We start from the raw sequence: 21,700 nt of genomic DNA, 5'->3' as shown, positions 1-21,700 counted from the left end.
CTAGCAGTGTGGCAGTGACAAACAATTCACCGACAGTTATGATGCTCCCTAACACGAATTTTGAGCGCAGGTGTTTAAGCGTTTTGAATTCGCAATATATTGTGGCAAAGAATTTCATTCTGAATGACGGGCTTCTCTCGGCGGCGGCACTGAGCCTCTGCTCGGGCAGCTCGTTTAGCAGCAGTGGCACATGAAGCATTTCCACCAGTTGCATCGCTCATTGTTCAGAAAGAAAGTGTAAACACGTGGCTCGTGTGGAGCGCATTCTCTAGCGGCGGCAATGCAGTCGAAGTAGCACACGCGCAGTGGTCCAAAGCCCACACAAGCGCTTTGTTTCCATATATGGTATTGGTCGACGTGCTTGCTGCATGTCTGGTCGCTGCTGCTGAGCAGGACACGTGTGGCACTCCACTTTCCTGCTCACCCTTTTGACCTACTGTCCTCTCCTACTTTCCTCCTCGCACTCTCTTTGCTATTGCTGTCTTTAATCCCCTGCTATGCTCCACGTTCGCTCTTTCACCCTTCTCTGGGCTCGTGCGCTAGGTTACGTCGACGCTCAAGGCAGGAACAGGCGTCTAGAGCTGCGCTCTAAGATTCGCCCCTGGCTGATGTGGTAACGAGACACAAGCCATCGCTGAATGCACAACATAAGCAACTATTTCTGTGCAAGCTAAACGAGGACGAAGAACACAAAAAGGACGGGCGCCACTGATAGGCTTAAATCATGAATCTGTACCAACTAGCTCAAACCAAGCTGAATGCTTGCCACTAATATGTGTATACGGGCAGTTCAACAGTGATTGTGCTAGAGATAACGCATGCAAGTTAGATTGCTGGCTGTTGGAGCAACCTGAACTTCATCGAAGCATATCCAACACGATTTACTTGCCCATCGGCAGCTAATCGGCTCGATCTTTGCCCATGCTTTCAGACTTCCCAAATTACATGCTTCTTGTGTTGCCGTTCCTTCTGTCCACATCTTGTTATCATTTCCATCAGTCCTGTTGATCCGGCCTAACCTTGCACCGACAGAGGTGGCCCCTACCAACACGGTGTCACTCTGTGAATTGCGGCGTTCGGATGCTGCATGTGTGCGATCCCTACATAGGGCCAACGTTTGGAAGCGCTCCAAGTGACAAAGTCCAATGCTGCGTCAGCCAGGGCAACCCATTTGTGGTGTGCTCAGCTCCCATTTTGTACTGAAAATGAAGTAAAACGCTCGCTTCAAGCACAAGTGGCTCCATGGCTTACGCAGAATTGCGTGGTTCTCTACAACGAATATATCGAATATATAAAAATTTGAATAGTAGATATCCGACTTGTGAATAAAATAATTCGAACATTCTCGATTCGATTCGGTGATATTCGATATTTGCATACCCCTAATAATTATAGTATGTTTAGTATACTAATGCTAACTGAATGTAGTGAAAGAGAGGATGCCACTTTTATAGTATCATCAAACTCGGTAGTCACAGACAGGTACCCATGTTCTGGGACAAGCTAAGCCAAGCTTCCATACTTGTATTTGCATATTTCCCATGTGCCTCCAGAAAGTCAAACGTACATTTCTTTATGTGGTCTGGGGGCAACTTAGCTGTCTCATGTTACAAATTTTTTCACTCTGAATAATAAGGCACCCTCAAAGCGAAAGTGCCTTGGCGGGCAGCCATATGCATTCACTACGCTGCAAAACACGATGCAGAGGATAAACAGTCACATGTGTTACCACAAAACCAAACACAAAATTTCTGCGATGGGGAGGACATCAACAGTTCCTTGCCCCTAGATGGAAATCAAAATCGCTCACATCATGCCTCTTTGAAACATTTCCACAAAGCTTCACTTAACGTAAACTCCAACAACTTTATTCAATCTGCCATAACATTATTTTTCTGGTGAATTCGCTTTTTTTACCCATGTAACTGAGGCTTCTGAGCTATCCCATTTTAGTCTAAGTATTAATCAGGTGTAGTGCAATCTACATAGCAGAACAAGAGAGGGTCACTCACAGGTGAAGATGGGTGACTCAATGAGCTGTACCAGCTTGTCGATTTCGGTGAGGAACTCGACCGTCACCTCCATGTCGCTGCTGCGATGCAAGCTGCAGCTAAGGAGGGAAGGTGCGCACTAACATTGCACAGTGACCTGCATGGTTATTTCAACTTCAGAAAGTTTTACACTTATTGCCTTTTCGTTGCAGGATTAAATTTTGCGAGACAGGATCATAGCCTTGGCCTGCATTGTTGAATAATGTGCATGACAAATTTGCTTGCCTGGCTTGTCTGGAAAAATGTAAAACACCACCACCATGCACGCCATCATCTTGTTATTAGATAAGCAAGTTTCTGCAAAGATATGGACAACCTAAAGTAAGTTTGAAAGTATAGTGAGACAATGACTATACATTCTGTTTCATACCACACACAGCAGGTAATGCACGAAGGCTACTGACACTTCTCTCATTGCTCGTATTCGAAATGAAAAAGTTGTGCATCACTACTTAAGAAAAGCTATAGATATGCATAATCTAATTTAACGTAGTCGAACTCTGCTGTATCAAACTTGAAAGGCATTGCAAAATAGTTGGATATATAGATAATTCTAAATATAATAATTATGCGTGGCTCTGCTATCGCAAACACCAGAGACCAGTGGAGCTGGGGAAAGTTAAGGCTTCAGAAAAATCCATGCCGTCTTCCTCTGTGGGGGGTTTCGGTTGGGACCGTTAAGGCGTTAAGGTGGCAATCGCTGCGCCTTAGCTCTGATGCATGCTATCTCTGACGCCCCGTAACTGGTAGCTTCTTGATATCCGCCGGAGCGAGTGTGCGCGCTTTTATCGGAGAGCAATGACATCACACCACCTGTGTCCCCGCCGCGCCGCTCCTTCTCCCCTGCTAAGCTCCACCCAACCTCGCCACGTAGCAATGCTGTGAGCTGCTATTTTTATACTCTGCTTTCATTCTCACTCAGCTCTCTCTCCCCCAGCTCAGCAAATTTTTCTTCATGCACGCAATGCTATTTTACACTCTGCGAACGTCAAGAGAAACCCAGTGTGGTTCTAACAGCTCCACTGCAAAATATACCTACCCGAAGCTTATCTGAGGCCTTCAGATGTCTCAGTCAATTTCCTGAGATCGCGAAAAGTGAGAATTTACAGATTTGCTCCTTCGACACTATGTCACATACACAAAAGATTATTTATTTTTTGTGTGCGAATGTCGTGAGTTGCATGCACTGTGGCATGGTCTACCGATTGCAACACTAAACCTAAATGCCTGCATCACCCAAATTAGTGACTGTAGTGCAGCTCGCGCACATTAAAGTGCTTTTTGCACATCTTCATTCAAGATAAGGTAGAAATGGATGCAGTGGAGATGAAAACCTTCCTGTATGGATATGCTCCGTGCTGCCATCAGCGCAATTGTACTGCGAATCACGTATGAACATGCCAGGCCCTGTGTATGCCGTTTAAATGGCCGATCGACACCCGTCGGCAACGAGTAATCCATTTAGAATGTTGTGTCAAGTTTCGGTATTGGAACAGTCCTTCAGTTGGAATCAGCCATCCTCCCTTCTCGTTCACCCTAAGGCCACCCGTCTCTTCTTATGTGCCACTTGGCACTCCGGCACCTTGCGGCTGCCTTAGTTCTTGGCCGTTCTGCTCTGGTCGCTGCGTCAATCAGTTACTGCCAACACTAAACAGACACTGCTAGAGCCTAAAGCAACTTTCAGCTTGCAAAATGTTCTAGTCCATTCCCACGTAACCTTAGCGAGAATGAATAAAATTCTTTTAGCACAGCCCAAATTGCACAGCGTGCACGAGTCTTACACACCACTGCTGCGATGGTGTTTCCGCAAAGTGTGAATGTGGCGTGCGGTGGTTCTGTTAAATCTGAACTGTAATGTAAAAAAAAACACCACCCATGTACCCTGTACAGATGTTAAACCAGTGAAGCTGAAATGTGTGGCCCCAATGTGTATGTTGACGTCGACGTTGTCACTGCTCTGCCTCATGGGCCCAAACCTCCGGATCCTCGGCGGTGTAACATTGCCACTTTAGCTCGGCCATTACCAACTAGTTCGGCCACATGTGCCGTGGATCCTGGCCGAACATTGCCAGTTGTGCTCCACATCGTGGACCCAGTCTTCTGCCAAGGGGTTGGCACAACACCAACGAGATCTCTCCCACTCCCTACTCTCAGCGCTGTTGCTCACAGGCCAGCTGCTCCTCAGGAAAACAAACGATGTGTGGCCAGAGACTGCTGCGCACATGCTCTAGTGCAAGAGAGAAATGACATCACTATCGGCGTAGCCAATGGCGCGCCACACCTTCCACTGGAAGGTTTCTGTGGTCGGACTGCGGGCATTTCGCCTAGGCATATTGACCCTTTCTTCAGCGATCCCGTGGGCGCTGCCATGTTTGATCATATGGTGACGAGTCCACTGCTTGCCTCAATTGCCTCCATTGCCTCCGTAGCTACAATGGATGTGTATGATGACGGTGTGGCATAGCAAACCTCCGTTTCGGAAGATATCGTAGATGACTGGGTGGATGACACCAAGCTTTGGCCACAGCTTCAGAGAACATGCAAAGGCGCCTTCGGAGCTCATTAAGCTATGTCCGAACAGTGCAATCAGCGTATATGGTTTTTGTTCTAGAAGTGGGGCTAAATATGTATTCCAAGCTATCCAACTTTTCCTCTCATGAATTTAATCAGGGTGGGTGGGTTTTGCTCTTCGCTGTTTATTTGGCAAATATTTTAAAGCAGTGGCTTGTCACATTTCTGAATCAGTAAATTTACTCTATGCAGTCACAGTCTGATTATTTCCATCCTACTCACTCGCGGGTGTGCTCAGTTCTAATGTATTTGTTCTTGCTGCACAGAAGGCTTGAAACGTAACTGTTTTGCCCACAGTAATACCTTGTAGCAAAGATGTATTATCTCCAGTAACTCGCTTACTCTTGTGGACTGTCACAAAAGAATGTCTCGGCCATTTGTGCACTATCGATGTAGTCCGTCATTTATTGTGCTTATATGATTCAAGTGTGTGCCCATTCGCTTATGGACATGTTGGCAATAGAGTGGGCGTAAGGTTCCGTGCCAGTTGGGGTAGATATGTGCAGATACTGTGCGCGAAACATACTATTAGAGGAAGCGGTGCTACTCTTTTTGTCATTGTTTAATGAGCGTCACTCCCTCTTGTCGACGTTTCGCAGCTGAAGCATTTTCTTTGAAGGTTACTGATACAATGCTGGTGGACGAGCAAATTTCTCTATACTCTAGGAAAACCGTACATCTCGAAGTGCTAGTAACATGTTCAGAAAATTGCAGCAGCAGGCCGCAAACTTGGCCACAATGATTTGTTCCATTCCTTAATATGCCAGTCACTATATTTGCAGCCAACTACAGCACACATCTTCAATCCACATGATTCAATCCCACATGATTGGAGCACAGTGTGTTAGTGAAAACTCAGTTGCATTCCTGACAGCTGATCGCACAAAAGCAAGGTGGAAGCGATAATGGTTTTGTATTCGTGCGCTCTCACTGATGCCACATCTGGCGCATCGCCAACAGCACCATGTTATATCTCTAGAACAAACTGCTCTGTGAAAAGAGTCAATACAGGTTTGCTGTAAAAATTCTCAGCGCCAAGCACACCAATGCGCTAGTGCCACTGCTCCCGTGTTCGTCATCGTTGTGTTCTTCCACAGCTGCCTCCGTTGTGCCAAAAACTATCATCATCTGCAATGGCTCGAGTGTCGTCATCTTCCACAGCTGGCTCCGTTGCCGCTCAGCATTCCAGCGTAGAATTTCACTTCTTTCGTCGTAACGGGAAGACCGCGTCTACATGGTATGAGCCATTGCTCAAAGGGGTTTCTGTGGTCGGACCACAAGCATTTTGCCTAGACATGTACAACTTCACTGTAAAATGTGTCCAACCGGTGGGTAGGGGTCGGATTCATTTCGGCCACCTGCAGAAATTTAAAATGGCATTCATGGAAAGTCCTGGTCTGAAAAGCCATGCAAACCCAGCAGGACATCTCATCTCCAGTTCGGCGTCCCATACTCAGTAAAAAGATAAGAGCGTCAGCCACGCTTTCTTGTGGAACGCATATTGGACTGGGAGGCTGTTCGCATTCTTGAAGCCTAAAGGCGATCTGCTCTTGCCTATAATGAACAGCCAGAGTTTGCACGAGCAAGCCATCCATCTCCGCAGCGAGCAAAACTGGCACACACCATGCTTTTTCCTCCACGACATGTACTGCCCATCAGATTCAATGCCTTGTTTGCAAGCATCTGCCATAATAATGTCATTTCAAATTCGTTGGCATTAAATATTTTTTCAGTGCAAGAAGTAATGGCATAGCCGTTAGGAGAAGTGCATTTGCAGGGGCCTGGTGCAGCACAGAGTTCTATATAAAGTCGAACTTCGACAAAACGAACAAGGATATAATGAATTATCCGATACAACAGAGTTAAAAAAATGTTGGTTGGCCAAGCTTTATTTCATGGCCTAACCTACGGCTATTATGCAACCAAATGTGCAGGATCCACTGCAATATCGGTTATGGCAAAGTGAATGTTTGACAATTCACAGTTCAGAACATGCTTCTCGGGAGGCAGGCACTCTGGAGCAGTGTTCTCGGCCAGTCATTTTTAGGGTACTATTGTATTCGCGTGGCTCAGCACCACGCGCAACAGCGTTCCTGGCACAGTGCCAAGATAGTGTGCTTGGCACGGTGCAAGAAGTGCTGCAGTGAAATCTTGGTATAACAAACTTCAGGGGACAGTGGCAAAATGTTTCTTATATTAAAAAGGTCATCATAACGAAAGCCCAAAAATTAATCATAACAATTACACTTCAGTACACAAATGTCCTACTTTTGCAACAGTACGTTCAACTCATTTCTCACAAAACTGCACATATGATCGTCACGTGATGTGATTTCGTGATGTCACATGAGACGTGATTGTCAGACAATGCATGCTTATTTGAAGTGGTCCATGATCTTTTTCTGAGGGATGCAGCACAAACAATGCCACACGAACGATCCCAGATTGTTCATATTCTTATGAACTGCTTCGGTTGCTATGCCGTTTTTACCTATGAATATGTGAAGCTTCCTTATTATGTAGTCCAATAAATCTGCGGCCAACAGGAACTCACAGCAATCTTCAGGTGCTACAGCAATACCATCATAAGTCAACATCGCAGACCATGTCGTTGTTGCTGCCTTCCTCATCCTGAATCACCATGCCGCAGACGCTCTGCAGGATGTCATCGATGGTCAGCTCTGCAGATGTCAACGTAGCCTTGCCACACTGGACTTTATCTTCAAATGTGACTGAAGGATCAGTGGCTAGCTACTTGCAACCTTGCTCCAGAGCTTCCTTGAAATGCCCCCTGTTGCCTATTCCTCATTCTATAGTTGGGCATCTGCTTTCATGAAGCCTGCTTTTTTTTAGCGGTTTTGGATGGTAGTCGACGTGACGCTCTACCGTGTGCTGGTAAACATTTCCGCAGACTGACGGACGTGCTTCAGGCACAGGTTTATAAGGAACTGCTGAATGAGGCGCTTTCGAAAGTGCAACATAACACTCCTTATGATGCCCTGGTCCAGTGGCTGTACTACAGATGTGCAGTTTGGCAGCAGGTACTCTAGATATGTATTTGTAAGCCATAAATTAACAATGCGCGACAAGCAATTATCAGCAATCATCAGAATGTTCAGCCCTCCTTCCTCATCTTTTTGTACACCATTGGCAGACACTTGAAAAACAGCTTGCGGGTCATCCAGGCACACTGGTTAGCCCAATACTCACACGGCAGCTACACTACATTCTTCATGCTTTGCAACTTTGAAAACTTCTGGATCCCAAGAGGCTTTAGGTTTTCTATGCCAGTTGCACTGCAGCAATACCGCACTCAATACCGCACACAATACAGCTCAAAGTTTCAACTCCTTGTCACCTTTCTTGTCTTCCTCCTTATAATGCATAGTCTGGACTGGGAGCAGCTGATAAAAATAGACCGTCTCGTCTGCATGGAATATATCAGCCACAGCGTAAGGCTCGACCATTTCCTGAAAATGTTCCTCCCTCCACGTGGCTGCTGCTTCTTCATCTGCTGCCTTCTCCTCACCAGACAAATTCTGCCAGGTTACTTTGTTTCAGTGGCAAAGACGGTGTAGCCAACCAGAAGACACTTCGAAGCTGGTGACATCCAGAATCGCAGCGAACTGGTGCACTTTCTACAACAGCATTGGGCCTGACATGGGCACATTGTGGGCTCTCATGTCTTTAAACCAAGTTAACACCACTACATCAATATTTTGGAAATCACCAAGCCACAGTCACTTCCTTGATGGGGCAAGCTGTGATTCGCACTCATGCTTCAGCCTTTTGTCCGTATCCTTGACAATTGTGGCGATCGTCAATTGCGCCACTCCGTGCTTTTTAGCCACGAGAGCTTGTTTTTTTCCTTTCCTCTGTTGCACGAAGAATGTACACTTTCTCGTTCAAAGAAAATTGCTTCCTCTATTTTCCGATAGAGCTGAACTCATGGCAACATAAATGCTGGAACGCACTTCCAATACACGTTGGTACATGATGCGTCACGTTTTTCCACAACCAAAGAAAAAGAAAAAAAATAAACCATCTTACTTCAGCATTTGCTTTTCTGCTCCCACATCGCCTCAGGTTTTCCGAGCGCATGCGCCCAGCTTTTCTGCAAGCAAAACCTGTTGCACTGTTGCATGCGCAACAGAAAAAAACAAGTCACCCGCTCACATTTTTCCCCTCCCACACCCTCTCAGGTTCTTGCGGGAAGCAAGTTGCAAGGCATCTGTTCTTTTCACTGCATTGCCTGCTAGCTTACAGCTCTCGCTGCTATGACGGATACACTGAAATTTAAGAATCCCCGCATTTCGGAATACAAGTTCGCAGCACAGTAGACTTCTATTAATTTGATTTTTCAGTTAATTCAATCCCGACCGATGGTCTCAACAGGCACCCATGCCTTTCTATTGGCCAAAACTTCCGTTATTTCGATCCTAAAATTGGCCTTCACCAGATAATTCGAACTTGACTGGTCAGCTTCACCGCAAGACAGTTGTGTTATTTGGCGAGACATAGGCCGTTTACTCCAGTGAAGCATACTACGAATGAAAAGAGGCAACTGTCAAGGGACATAGAACGCATTTGTTAATTATACAGGCATGCAAGCACCATCTCAAGTCATACTACAAGCGACTAGATGCCTAATAAGCATACTGGTGGCTATTCAGAGATGTTTCTGATGTTGCTGTGGCGATTTGAGCCCTTGTCTTGCCTTCCGTGCATGTCTCATATATATAAGACTGTTAATGGAGCCAATTATGCATTAATTATATGCGCACGCACGCACTGTGCACCGAAAAGCCGACAAAAACTATCTCTGCTTTCGGAACACTAACAAAAAGGAAGGCAGTAAAATGAAAAAAAAAATAAAAACCGCTCAAAGAAAGGAAAGGTTCAAAGCAAAAAAAAGGAGCAGTGGTCTATCTAAAACTCTGAAGGCCTGTTAATAAACGTATTACTGTTATTAGGCGTATCGGTGCTCGTACTGTGACTGGAGACCGCGTATGTGTGTGAGTAAATTAAGGAGCACATGCTATGTCCCGTAACAGCAGCACCTTTTGCTGTTTTATTTGCTTCACCACACAGAACGGAATTATTGTAGTGAAGCTAGCTTTAAAACCAGCACTACCAAGTGAATTAACAGCTTGTTTCGGCGCTTTTTCTGTCCTTTGTTTAATTATAACTGCACGCTAATTTAACCAGTTTCATGGTCAAGCGAGGATCAAATTAAACGAATTCAACCATACTGCGGTGTTATTAGCGTGACATAAATTAAATAACGATAGACATTCTTAAAGGTTCTGTATTCTAAAGTTCGTAGTCTGAAATATTTTTACATTCAAACTATGAGCAGTTGGCACAGAATTTCTTAAACATTCGTTAATCTGAAATGCTTGTTAATGCAGCATTTTTTGTAACGAAGTTTGAATGTATCCCCTGTAGACGCTGATGTTTACGGGCGATGCTAAGCGAAACAAGACAAAGTGAAATCCAGTTTTGCCAAATATTTTTGTGAACCCAACAACGATCAGGCCGAAGGGGAAAATTTGAATAGGTGCCTTGCTATGCTAGATATGCAAAGTTCACAATGCTAAACCCAGAAGATAGTCTGCGTATGTGACCTGCAATCCCTTCTCTTCCTGTTCATGTACACTGTCAATCTGCTATATGCTATAATGCACCCAAGGGCTTTGTGTGCACAGTACTAAACTCCCGCATGTTATATCCGATGGAAGACACTTCCCAAACATTGTTGTTATAATGCTGTTGTGGATACAAGAGATGCAGCAGGGAGCAGGTGTGCTCGTAGTTCTGGGTGAGCAGGCACAGGGATATCGTGGCAACCGGGTTGTGGCACCAAGACCGGTACAGGCAGCAAAATAGCGAGCAGCTCTCCTGCACACAAACACAAATAGAAGCATGGCATCTAGTTCAATACATGAACTTCATACATGAGAAATAAAATTCAATACACTGTGACACCCAAGAAACACCAGAGCAATAAACTAGTGGTGTGCGAACACTGAGTAGCAGTTATTGAAACGAATATTGAATAGAATTGAGAAGAAAAAATGTGTGCAGCTTGCACTAGTGGTGCAAGGCTGGACTCAACAGCGGAGCTTGTGATCCCCTAGCTTTTACGTGGAGTGCCTAAGTTGTTTGTAGGTTTTGCGAGGTTATATCAGGTTTTGCTCAGTTCTTGTCTCGGTGGGCTTGACGCTAGAAGTTTTTGAGCAGTTGAAGGTCGAGATCGCTTTCTCAGTGACATCAAGCGATCAGGCGCTGACTCTCGCGTTCCCTGGACTGAAATTCGGTGTCGTCGATTCAGCATTGCCTCTTATCAGCCGCAGCTTTGGTGCAGTGTTCCGGATCAGCTCAGCGGCGACGCATCACTTCTCACTTCGCAGTATGGCGCTCTTCCTGGTAAGACACTTCTTCTTTGGGCATCCGGCCTTTCTCCAGTCTTCCCATGGCCGTAGCAGGCACGCATGGAGTAGAGGAGGTGAGAGGTGTGTCCCTGTGCCGGCTGTTCCGAGCTTTTACTCGCTTGTGACGTCAGGCGTGTCAGTGCTTATTAGGCATATCGGTGCTCGCACTGTGGCAGGAGACGGCAGGTGCACGTGTGTAAATTAAGTAACAAATACCGTGTGCCATGATAATGGCCCCTTCTCACTCTTAATTTGCTTCAACGCAATGCTTCGCATATGCTTCACCGCATAACAAAATTGTATTGAGGCGAAGCTGACTTTCGTAAACTGGCATGTGCACTGCGTTGTGCTCTCTGAGCTTCGAAGCCATTGGCGAGCATTACAAAGGTGGTGTCAGCACCGTTACTCACAGCGGCGAACTCTTTCAATGAAAGGCACAGCACTAAACAGTAAGAAGCTTGGTAGCAAACGTCGAAATGGCTAGGCCTAGTGCTGTCGTGGTGGTGGGTATGCTTGCCAGCGAATTTGTGTACAACGCATATCCAATTAGGCCTAACTGGCTAGACAGTGTGGCTAAAAGTCTGGCTGTGACAAAAATTCACAGCTGGTCGGTGTGATAATGGACCACAAACCACCGCAATAAGCTTGTCGCTAATGTTCCTATAGGTGACTTATCAGTGATCGGTCACACGATCATATGTACGGGTTAGACTAACAGGCATTGAAGTGGAGTTCGGGTCTGTGGTCGACGAGCCAGCAACTACCGCGAGCCCGCATGCCTGTCTGTCTGCTTGCATGTCTGTCTGTTTGTCTGTCTGCTTGCATGTGGGTAGAAAACTGTGCTGCTCGATTCTGCATGCATGAACACTAAACTCACGTATCTGATACGATCAGCACGTCTTCCTGTGGCTAGTTGGCCCAATCTTTACACGTGTTCGTGCTTTCCAGACGCGCTGCTTTTGTTTCCTCCATTCATGTACGGTAAAACCCCATTAACTCGGATTTCACAGGACCGGAGAAAATGTCCGAATTAACCGAATGTCGAATTAACGAGGTTTCCACAATAATAACTCAAAAAATGCCTAAAACATCAACATACCTTTACTTCATGAAATAACTGGTTATTGTTGCTTGTTGCAAGCGAGAAATTTGCACGGAAAGCACAATTTTTCAGAGTTCTTGTAGGTGGTGCAGTCCGCACAGATTGTCGCGAGAAACGACACAGATGCCCTCCAGAACTTTAAGGGCGTCATCGGCCTCTTTAGCAGTGCGGCGGGGCACTTCACACGCATCCATGACGGGTGCATTTTCGCTATCAGAGTCGGGCTCTTCGTCGCCTAGTATATCCACTATTTCGTCGTCGTTGAGGCGACCGACAATGGCACCATCGATGTGGATGTATTGGTCAGGCGGGACGTCCAGGGGCAGAAGTCTGTCGAAGCGACTGTCATGTTCCTTGTAGTTTTGGTTAACATCCGCATCCCCGGCTTCCAAAGAATCACCGTCATGGACAAAGCCGCTGTGTCGGAAGCAGTTCGCAATTACTGCGAGCGGCGTGTTGCTCCACACATGCGCCACCACGTGCACTGCATGGAGCAGAGTTACATCATATTTTTTGTTTGCCTCCATACAGAGCAACATGCGCTCAAGCACTTGTCTTTTATATCGGTCTTTCACATACTGAATAATTCCCTGATCCAGAGGCTGGACGGAAGCCGTTGTGTTAGACGGCAAAAAAAAGTAGCTGTATGTTTGTCAGCCATGACACACTATTTTGCGCACTGCAGTTATCTACAACAATAAATGCGTTGCGCGATTCTGCACAAAAGCATGCAAAGCGCTAATTGTTCTAGATAGCTGAGGTTATCCATGCCATTCAATTCGAGCGACAGTCTACGGGAAGTTTCTTTATGCTTTTGAAGCATCTCGACTTTTCTGCTTTGCCGATTATCAATAGCGGTAGCCACTCCACGCCAGTCATGTTGGCAGCCAGCAAAACTGTTATTCTGTCCCTGCTTCATTTACTGCCAACGCAAGGGTCCCCCTTAAAGGTGATGGTTTTATCCGGCAGGGCTTTGTAGAAAAGGGCCATCTCATCTGTGTTAAAAATGTCGCAGGCATCATAAGCGGCTAGGCGCGCAGGCAATTCAGTCCTCCAATCTTCAACAATGCCTTCATTCACAGCCCCTTTCTCGCCACACACGCTTCGAAAGACCAGGTCGTGTCTTTTCTTGACTCAGTCGATCCAACCTGCCCATGCCTTGAAGTCTTTGATGCTGAGCTTCAGCACGCACTTTTCGGCCTGTGCACAGATAAGGGGGGCCACTCAAAGGCAACTGTGCGTCGCGCGAATCGGCAATCCATCTTAACAACGCTTCTTCAAGTTTCGGGTGCGCTGCCGTTCGTAGTCTCTTCCTGTTGTCAGCGAACTTGTCGCTGTCGTACGCCTAAAAAATCTCCGCTTCATTTTTCACGTACGTGCTGAGCGTGCTTCTCTTCACGTTGAATTTATTCCTTATGACTTTTCGAGGCACCCCTGCTTTCACGTCTTTCAATATTTCTACTTTCGCTGCCAAATCCTTCGCCTCATACTTCGCCTGCTTCAGTGGGGCACGAGAGCACATGGTGGCGCGGCTAGGCGCGGCAACGAGGCGATGGGTACACGCACGATGTCAAGAAAAAACAAAGTATAAACAGAAAAAAGAAAAGCGCAAACGAAATTTAAGACACACAACAAAAGTTCCGCTGTCCTCACACACGCACCTGACGCAAACCGATAAACACGATAAAAACGACAACGAAAAAAAAGCTGCACAACTCCGCAACCACACAACAGCACAAGCAAATGACAACGTCGGAAATGGCGGACAACAATACAAAGAAAAAACATGTATGTATAGATTAGGGTTGCTAGCATATACCGATAACTACTGTGCCGATAACCATAGCGATGCAGAGGTAGTGCCAAGTGCCAAAAGCGACTGCAAAGCCAGAAGTACGTCATTGCCGCCATTCCTTTTCAGACGTAGGTTTGTCTATTATGTAGCAATAAAATAAACATGGTGGCCTTGACATAGTTCCGGCCTTTCGGCACTCCCAGCACATGCAAGCAGGGCCTTTGAAATCGGCGCACGCTAATCGGAGACGGTGGTGGTGGTGGTGGTGCGATTTGAACAACCCCTAGTGCCACTCGATCCTATATGCCTCACATGCCTCTGAGCTCCGTGAACTGCCCAAATTAATTGAAGTACGACCAAATATGTCCGAATTAACAGGAGTTTTGTGCTATAGGGTTACGTACATGTTTGACGGGATCAGACAGCGCCTCCGAATTTCCGAATTAACGGGGACTGAATGAACGAGGTTTTACTGCACCATTAATCATCTCGACTGGACCGGTCTACCTGGTCGAACCTGGTAGTGACCGATAGATATCGCTCGCCCCGAGAACACTGTGATGTCAAGGCACCGACCACACCAACATCATTCCCTGTCGGTACCGGTAATAAAAAAAAAATAGAATATTCAAGAAATAGAATGATGATAGCTAGCTCTTTTTTCTTGATTCAATTCAAAATCTGCTATTCAGTATTCGCCAATCCCAACTTGTAACACAAGCATTGGCTAAAGCCAAACAAAAGCAGGCGTTTACATGCAGTGTGCCTAGTGAAGCAAATGTGGCCTCCGGTGTTTCTGGGCAGCACTTTATGTAGAGCCCTGTGACATCATTGGCACGTGACTCTCATGTTCAGAACACTGAAGAGGGATGCAAACAGGTTGCTGCATTTGTGCAGAGACACGCATCAACGCACCACCAACCTTGGTGTTGAGGTCCTTAAGCTGGTTGCGCAGCTCAAACAGCTCAGTGGAGGTGAGCAGGATGGTGTTGAGGGTCTGCACCATGTGTGCCGCAAAGCGCAGGTCCTCCCGGCCCAGCAGGATCTCCGACAGGGACTGGTAGATGTCCTCCGCACTCAGCAAAACACACAGCTGCCTGGGCCATGCATTAGATGCGCATAACAAGGCGGCAGTCTGGGAAAGCACTTCTATAAACAGAGCTCTTCCGCCATACAGTTGCCAACCGATTTTTTGGATGCTTGATTTCGTGGACATGCCCACAGCACCGCCATCTTGTTCACAGAACCAAACCAATGTATCATGGCAAGACCGGGTTTAATTCGGACGCCGTATGGTGCCTCGTTCTGTTACGAATCGAACTCTGGGATTTTACGTGCCAAAACCGGCCATTCATGTTGAGGCACGCTGTAGTGGGGAGCTCCGGATACATTTTGATCACCTCGGGATCTCTAACATGAACTTAAATCTTAGTCCACGAGCATTTTGTGCCTTGCTCACTTTTTCGAACATGATTCATGCACATCAATGATGGTGCAAAAATGGAGGTTGTAAACAAAGTCACGGACCATTCAGGTTGTCGTCATACACTCCCTTTTGATGGTGAGGTGGTTGTTTGGTTCTATGAGTTTAGTACAGCCACTGTGAACAGAACCAAACCGTGACTTTGCTCACTAACAGTGCTGGTTAGACCTAATTGCCTTGGCTGTATCCATGCGAAGAAAATTTTCTGCTGATAAGCGCGGCAGTGGGTGGGAAGAAGTTGCAGCAAGCTTGCCACTAATATGTCTGTACAAGTGACTTATCAGTGGTCAAGCGTGAGATCACGTGCAAAAGCTTGACTGATGGCCACAGAGGCAGTGTTCAGGTCTGCGGGCAACTGGCCAGCAATTATCTAATGCATGTGTACCTACCATGCTTGTCAGTGCCCTTCAAATGAAGTCCGTCAATAAACAGAAGTAGCACCATCCTTTGAACCTTACAATCCTTCGAACCCCATGCCGGCGCTCCACCATTCTCCCTTCCTTGTGCATAAAAGCTGTGTGCTTCCTCATTCCTAATGGACAACTGTCATCACGTGACAGTGCATACTATTTCTTTTTTTGTTGCTGGAAAGAAAAGTGGAAAGTGCAAAGAAAAGGCTCTCCGATGCCATTCCCATTGCAGTTCATGCATGTGAGTGGGCGCATTGCCCAAAACGGTGGGCTTTCTGGAGGCTCCTGTTGTCCATGATGAGCAGCCATGCATACGGTTGTCAGAAATGCTTTAGTAACAAAATCATTTGTTTTGCATTGCGGGTAACAAGGCGTACAGTGAAAATAATTCGGATACACTGGAGTGACTGCAGAAAATTTAACAGATCACCATACTTGGACAGTACAACCCCGTTGACTCGAAGTTGTAAAAACTGGGAAAAACTTCAAGATAAGCAGTTTCAAGATAAGCAAACTCACGAAAATATATGCCCCTGGCCGTGCATAGACCACACAGAGCCTTTCAAAATAGGCACCAGCAGCCATTAAATTTCTCACAAAAGCTCAATGTACCAGGAGCGGTGCTTCTGGCAGATCACTTTTGAGAGATATTGTGCGACTCGGCACCAAACACGTTGGGTGTCTATGGGCAACAGCGATCCTCGCACAGAGCCAAGAAAACACTGTCGCATGTACCATATTTACACGATTGTAAGTCAACCTACTTTTTTTTTAAATTTGAAAATCTGAAGTGGGAGGGTCGACTTACAATGGAAACCAAAACATGGCACCGCCAAAAAAGCGAGACCAACGAGATATCAGGGGAGCTACAACATAGTTACAACTTTATGTTTGCTCTACGGCCCTACCCGTAGATTTTCGCTATCCCTCGTGGTTGTTAGCTTTTCGGAAGGGTTTTTCAACATTTTTGAGTTTTACAGTGCACAGAACACTTATGGGGGGATGTCGATAGTTGATGGAAGTGCCGCTGTTCCATTCGTGGCGGCACCCTCAGAATGGCTGCGCTTGTGCGGAGTATCAATAGTTAGTGCAAGAGTAGAAAGCACTCCCGTGTTTCTCTTTCCTTGACGCATTCGACTTGACTGCTGGCTACGTGCTACCTTCATGCTTTCACAGTCATCATGCGCGCTCCAGGGCCACTAAACATTCGGCGCTTGTTTACAGCAGCGTTCAAGAGGGCTGCGGTCCTTTGGGCAGAAGAAACAAATCACTGCGCATCGGGCCGCAAGTTCGATGTTTCTGAACGGGTGGTGCGAGAGTGGCGGCTGCAGCGAAACAAAATTTTCACCTGTGACAGCAAGTGAAGAATTTCCCACGGGCCGAAGTCCGGACACTTTCCGGAGCTGTAGGCCAAGCTTGCGGCATACGTAGCTGAAATGCGTGATCGGTCCCTGCCAGTGAAGTACGACATGGTCATGAAACAAGCCCGGATTTTCGCCTTTTAAGGACCTGCTCCGCCGGAGTATGAGTGGCTGGCGGCACAAGACCGCGAACTTACACCAACTGGACCTGTCAAAAGATCCTCCCAGACGGCTGTGTGTGGTTGGGTGCATTAAGCGTGGGCTGCTGTTCTACAAGATGTCGTGGTGCAGTTGTTTGCCAAATGTGGAATTTTGCTAAACGACGACGCGCTGTGGAACCATAGCAGCGATGACGATGGCACAAGACGAGTAGTCCAGTGACCATGCCAGCTACAGATAAATTTTAGTTATGGAATGCGCCCTCGGGTATGCTTTTTTTTTTTTGTCCCTGTCACACGCGATATGGGGGGGTCGATTTACATTCGAGTCGACTTCATCATCATCATCATCATCATCAGCCTGGCTACGCCCACTGCAGGGCAAAGGCCTCTCCCATACTTCTCCAGCTACCCTGGTCATGTGCTAATTGTGGCCATGTTGTCCCTCCAAACTTCTTAATCTGAACCGCCCACCTAACTTTCTGCCGCCCCCTGCTGTGCTTCCCTTCTCTTGGAATCCAGCCCGTAACCCTTAATGACAATCGGTTATCTTCCCTACTCATTACATGCTCTGTCCATGCCCATTTCTTTTTCTTGACTTCAACTAAGATGTCACTAACTTGCGTCTGTTCTCTCACCCAATCTGCTCTTTTCTTATCCCATAATGTTACACCCATCAATCTTCTTTCGATAGCTTGTTGCGTCGTCCTCAATTTAAGTGGAACTCTTTTCGTAAGCCTCCAGGTTTCTGCCCCATACGTGAGTACTGGTAAGACACAGTTGTTATACACTTTTCTCTTGAGGGATAATGGCAATCTGCTGTTCATGATCTGAGAATGCCTGCCAAACGCGCCCCAGCCCATTATTATTCTTCTGATTATTTAAGTCTCATGATCCGGATCCACGGTCACTACCTGCCCTAAGTAGATGTATTCCCTTACCACTTCCAGTGCCTCGCTACCTATCGTAAACTGCTGTTCTCTTCTAAGACTGTTAAACATTACTTAATTTTTCTGAAGATTAATTTTTAGACCCACCCTTCTGCTTTGCCTCTCCAGGTCAGTGAGCATGCATTGCAATTTGTCCCCTGAGTTACTAAGCAAGGAAATATCATCAGCGAATCGCAAGTTACTAAAGTGTTCTCCATTAACTCTTATCCCCAATTCTTCCCAATCTGAATCTGAATACCTCCTGTAAACATGCTGTGAATAGCATTGGAGAGATTGTATCTCCCTGCCTGATGCCCTTCTTTATTAGGATTTTGCTGTTTTCTTTATGGAGGACTACGGTGGTTGTGAAGCCGCTATAGATATCTTTCAGTATTTTTACATATGGCTCGGCTACACCGATTCCGTAATGCCTCCATGACTGTGAAGTTTCGACTGACTCAAACGCTTTCTCGTAATCAATGAAAGCTATGTATAAGGGTTGGTTATATTCCGCATATTTTTCTATCACCTGATTGATAGTGTGAATATGGTCTATTGTTGAGTAGCCTTTACGGAATCCAGCCTGGTCCTTTGGTTGACGGAAGTCTAAGGTGTTCCTGATTCTATTTGCAATTACCTTAGTAAATACTTTGTAAGCAACGGAGAGTAAGCTGATCGGTCTATAATTTTTCAAGTCCTTGGCGTCTCCTTTCTTATGGATTAGGATTATGTTAGCGTTCTTCCAAGATTCCGGTACGTTCAAAGTCATGAGGCATTGCTTATACAGGGTGGCCAGTTTTTCTAGAACAATCTGCCCACCATCCTTCAAGAAATCTGCTGTTACCTGACCTCCCCAGCTGCCTTCCCCTTTTGCATAGCTCCCAAGGCTTTCTTTACATCTTCCGGCGTTACTTGTGGGATTTCAAATTCTTCTAGACTATTCTCTCTTCTGTTATCATCATGGGTGCCACTGGTACTGTATAAATCTCTATAGAACTCCTCAGCCACTTGAACGATCTCATTCATATTAGTAATGATATTGCCGGCTTTGTCTCTTAACATATACATCTGATTCTTGCCTATTCCTAGTTTCTTCACTGCTTTTAGGCTTCTTCCGTTCCAGAGAGCATGTTCAATTCTATCCATATTGTACTTGCTTATGTCAGCTGTCTTACGCTTGTTGATTAACTTGGAAAGTTCTGCTAGTTCTATTCTAGCTGTAGGGTTAGAGGCTTTCATACATTGGCGTTTCTTGATCAGATCTTTCGTCTCCTGTGATAGCTTACTGGTATCCTGTCTAACGGAGTTACCGCCGACTTCCATTGCACACTCCTTAATGATGCCCATAAGATTGTCGTTCACATCTTCAACGCTAAGGTCTTCTTCCCGAGTTAAAGCCGAATACCTGTTCTGTAGCTTGATCCGGAATTTCTCTATTTTCCCTCTTACCGCTAACTCATTGATCGGCTTCTTATGTACCAGTTTCTTCTGTTCCCTCCTCAAGTCTAGGCTAATTCGAGTTCTTACCATCCTATGGTCACTGCAGCGCACCTTGCCGAGCACGTCCACGTCTTGTATGATGCCAGGGTTAGCGCAGAGTATGAAGACTATTTCATTTCTAGTCTCGCCATTCGGGCTCCTCCATGTCCACTTTCGGCTATCCCGCTTGCAGAAGAGGGTATTCATTATCCGCATATTATTCTGTTCTGCAAACTCTACTAATAATTCTCCCCTGCTACTCCTATAACTCACGATTGTGAGTGGATTTACAATCATGTATATACGGTAGGCACCGACATGTCAAAAGCCCCATCACGCGAAATATCGTGAAAGTCACTCAACATCAGCGATGTGCACCGACCGCTTAGACATCACCATCCTTGCACAATTCTTGAGGTACAGTGGAACCCTGGTTATGTGCCCCCCAATTTTGCGATGGCCCGGGTAAATTTCACACGTCCATTGCAGAGTCTTACTAAAGTGAAACTATGTCCAAAAACAATCGCCTGGGAAAACTGCCTCAGCACAAATGGAAAGAGAGAAAGCAAGTCTGAGGATCAAACCTATTAGCCATCGGAAGGCACGCAGATCATGTTGGATACGTGTGTTCACGCATGCAGTTTTTAGCTTTATTTATGTGCGAACACACAAGACTTTACAAAGGTCTGGCATTGGGTTTCCGGCTTTGCACGGTCATCGCATCATGCCAACACTGCAATTTCCACACAAACGCTTAACACGGAACGCTAGTGCACTTGTGCACAATGCTCATGCCAACTGTGACAAGATCGCTTCCCTCACTCTGCTGACAAATTTGACTGAGCAGAGTGCGAAAGCACGTCTGCACACCTACTTGGCTTCTGGGTAGTTTTGCAGCCGAGCTGATAGCGCTTCACTCACGCCTCGGCAAGTAGACGCGAGCAATTTACACCGACAGTACATGACAAAGTATCATAAAGTTACTACAGCCTGCAATCTATGACAAAGAAGATATGACAGCACAATGCTTTCAAACACGTACATTCAACCACAGACATGTGCACATACATGCACATATCTACTTAAACACATATGCATACACACCTGATAATGAAGGAGCCCCTCTCTTCAAGCAGCTGCAGGTCAGACTGGAACAGGTCGAGCAGCGAAAGCATGAACTTGCCGAAGTAGCTGTTGGGCACAGCAATGGCATCACCAGCAGGCACACCGACACCACCCCCGCTGCTGGCAGCCCGTTTCGTGGCACCGCTGCCGCCGGCTGCACTCGACGATGAGATTTCTGCCAGGACCTCAAGGTCCAACAGGACCACCTATGCAAGTATTGAGGAAGGAAACACTGTGATACAATTCCACGCTGCTAGAGTAATGAGCGTTAGCAAAGTAAGAGAGTGGTGAAGTATATTCAAAGAAAACCTTGTTTTCATTCATTTAGAACAAAAAGGTAGATCATCCAGGCAGAAAATTAAGGCCGGACATTCCCTCGTTAATTTTGTGACACCATGGATCTCAAGGTGTCTTTTTCTATTCGAGCTATTTTGGCACGAGAAAAGTTCTTCAATCTTGTTACATTGAGTGTTCAGCTCTTTTAGAATGCAGTGCCTTTTAAAATGCAAACATTGCCACTCATTGGCAATGTTTTTAGAAAAACATGTACCCCACCCTAATCATAAAAGCTGTAAGAAACAGTGAAAGATGTAAGTTATAAAGTCGAATCTTGTTAATTTAAACATGCTTAATTCGAAATTCCGGTTTATTCAAACTGACACTGCGGTCCCATCAAAGTTATGTGTATGTGAATGGGCGAAAACACCCGGTAATTCGAACGCGCGAGCATGTGCAACGGTTAATTCGAACACGCCGCGCTTCGGCAATGTTCTCAGCAGCAGACCAAATCATGTGGCGGCGC

At 46.1% G+C, this 21,700-nt stretch overlaps 1 protein-coding gene across 3 annotated transcripts in view; it reads right to left on the bottom strand.

Moving 5' to 3' along the window:
- Positions 1 to 21,700, bottom strand: part of LOC126534009 (protein VAC14 homolog) — an 82,060-nt gene that overhangs the window by 14,982 nt on the left and 45,378 nt on the right. For 2 of the 3 annotated variants that reach the window (XM_050181221.3, XM_055072582.2), the window contains exons 11-14: positions 20,878 to 21,104; positions 14,876 to 15,050; positions 10,405 to 10,523; positions 2,013 to 2,092 (exon numbers count right to left, since the gene is read on the bottom strand). In XM_050181221.3, the coding sequence (XP_050037178.1) occupies positions 2,013 to 2,092; positions 10,405 to 10,523; positions 14,876 to 15,050; positions 20,878 to 21,104 (601 nt within the window). Of the gene's footprint in view, positions 1 to 2,012; positions 2,093 to 10,404; positions 10,524 to 14,868; positions 15,051 to 20,877; positions 21,105 to 21,700 lie in introns of all 3 variants that reach the window. The other variant, XM_055072583.2, reaches the window with a different exon arrangement.

This window comes from Dermacentor andersoni, chromosome 7, assembly GCF_023375885.2.
Source record: "Dermacentor andersoni chromosome 7, qqDerAnde1_hic_scaffold, whole genome shotgun sequence".
Classification (NCBI taxonomy): domain Eukaryota; kingdom Metazoa; phylum Arthropoda; class Arachnida; order Ixodida; family Ixodidae; genus Dermacentor; species Dermacentor andersoni.
This window is presented reverse-complemented; position numbering and strand designations above follow the sequence as displayed.